Raw genomic sequence first — 1,962 nt, 5'->3', positions numbered from 1 at the left:
CCCTCCCATTTTTTTCCATGGCAGTGAAGATTGCTAAACTGCAGCACCCTGTCCAGAGACATTTTCCAGGGTTATGTGCGTACAGTTCATGGGGATTCTATTTCCTTATGATCACTGACAGAAAAAGGACTGATTCTATCCGTGGAGGGAGGTCAGATGTAGGTATACCTAACTGCAAGGTTCCACAGATGCAGCCTTTCTATTTTACACTACTAAGATATCCGTGTTATATAATGTACTCTGGAGTGTTTGGGGTTGGTTATCTATTTTGATCTAAGGAAGTCATAAACTGGAGCTTCAAGCTTTTGACTTAACCTCGCAAGCTGCGATTCTCAGACACGGTCTCAGGGTGTCACTGTTGGACAATGTGGAGAAGCAGGTTTTGTCCCCGGCGTCTCCTCCTATGCTGGAGGAGCGGCTCAGGAACTGGGTGGAGAGAGAAAGGCAGGAACTGCTGAAAAGCATCCGCAGCCTGGTCACGGGCATTACATGGATTTATTTGCATCACGGATTGTTTCAGCTCATCGGGGAGACTAGTTTCATACGGTTCTCAGAATAGCGCTCAGCAAAGCAAAGAATGGAAATGAGATCGCGAGCGCAGCGCCAGGTAGTGCCTGGTCACATCACGCTGCTGGCCGTGCTGCTGYCCCTCTGCTGCCCGGCGGCGCCGGAGCGGCTGCGCTAYGCGATTCCCGAGGAAATGRRSAGCGGCTCCGTGGTGGGGCCGCTGGCKCGGGACCTGGGGCTGAGCCCGGCAGACCTGCCCGCACGGCAGCTGCGCCTGGTCTCGGCGGCTAGAAGGCAGCTGAAATACTTCTCGGTGAGTGCGGACACGGGGCACCTGTACGTGAGCGAGCGTCTGGACCGCGAAGAGTTGTGCGGCCACTCGGTGTCCTGTTCCGTTAGTTTCGAGGCTTTCGTGCAGAACCCWCTCAACGTTTTYCACGTCGACGTGGAYATCCAGGACATCAATGACAACTCCCCGGTCTTCAGCAAGGCTGCTCTCGATCTAGAAATCGCGGAATGGACTGATCCCGGTGCGCGATTTCCACTTGAGATGGCGCAAGATCCGGATGTGGGAAGCAACTCGYTRCTCASCTACCARCTCACCGAAAACCCYTCMTTCAGSYTGKMAGTRAAGGAAAGYCCAGATGGAAGYAGGCAGCCCGARCTSGTGTTACAAGCAGSTTTGGATCGCGAGAAGCAGAGCTCGTTTGAGATGGTGCTGACGGCGGTGGACGGCGGGTCTCCAGCGAGGTCGGGCACTGTCCAGATTCRCATCAACGTGACAGACGCSAACGACAACGCGCCYGTGTTCAGCAAAAGCAGCTACGAGGCGCGAGTGCGGGAGAATGTGGCGACGGGCTCGCTGGTGCTGCAGGTGCGAGCCACGGACGCGGATGCGGGCTCCAACGGACGAGTCTCCTACTCCTTCAGCAATGTGCCCGACGCCGTCCGCGCTGTCTTCAGCATAGACAGTGACAGTGGTGACATCCGCAATGTGGGAATTCTGGATTACGAGGAATGGAAGGAGTACACCTTCGGAGTGGAAGCAAGGGACGGGGGTGGGCTGAGCAGTCACTGCAAGGTACATATAGAGATCACGGATGAGAACGACAACGCGCCCGAGATAACGACGTTGTCTGTGTCGACCTCAATACCGGAGGACTCCCCGCCCGGCACCGTCGTGGCCCTCGTGAACGTGCACGACGCGGACTCTGGCGAGAACGGGAAGGTGTGGTGCGATCTGGAGGGCGAGTCGCCGCTGTCGATCGTGGCGTCGTCGGGCAGCTCGTACAAGGTKGTGACGGCGAGCGCGCTGGACAGGGAGCGTGCGTCCGAGCACAACGTGACGGTGGTGGCGAGCGACCGGGGCATCCCGTCGCTGTCGAGCCGCACGGCGCTGTCGCTGTCCGTGTCGGACGTGAACGACAACGCGCCGGTGTTCGAGGAAGCCGCGTA

General features: G+C 57.6%; 1 protein-coding gene across 1 annotated transcript; it reads left to right on the top strand.

The window, feature by feature from the left end:
- Window positions 1-510: 510 nt before the first annotated feature.
- On the top strand, window positions 511-1,959 carry LOC112954202 (protocadherin gamma-B5-like; the record flags this gene model as incomplete). The annotated part of the gene is made up of 1 exon (XM_026047344.1): window positions 511-1,959. A coding segment is annotated over exon 1 (1,382 nt), but the record flags the coding sequence as incomplete, so codon positions are not given.
- Window positions 1,960-1,962: the final 3 nt, after the last annotated feature.

Source organism: Nothoprocta perdicaria, unplaced genomic scaffold (assembly GCF_003342845.1).
Source record: "Nothoprocta perdicaria isolate Ctin4 unplaced genomic scaffold, notPer1 scaffold_492, whole genome shotgun sequence".
Taxonomy (NCBI): domain Eukaryota; kingdom Metazoa; phylum Chordata; class Aves; order Tinamiformes; family Tinamidae; genus Nothoprocta; species Nothoprocta perdicaria.
Note: the sequence above shows the minus strand (reverse complement) of the source record. Positions and strands in the feature narration are given on the sequence as shown.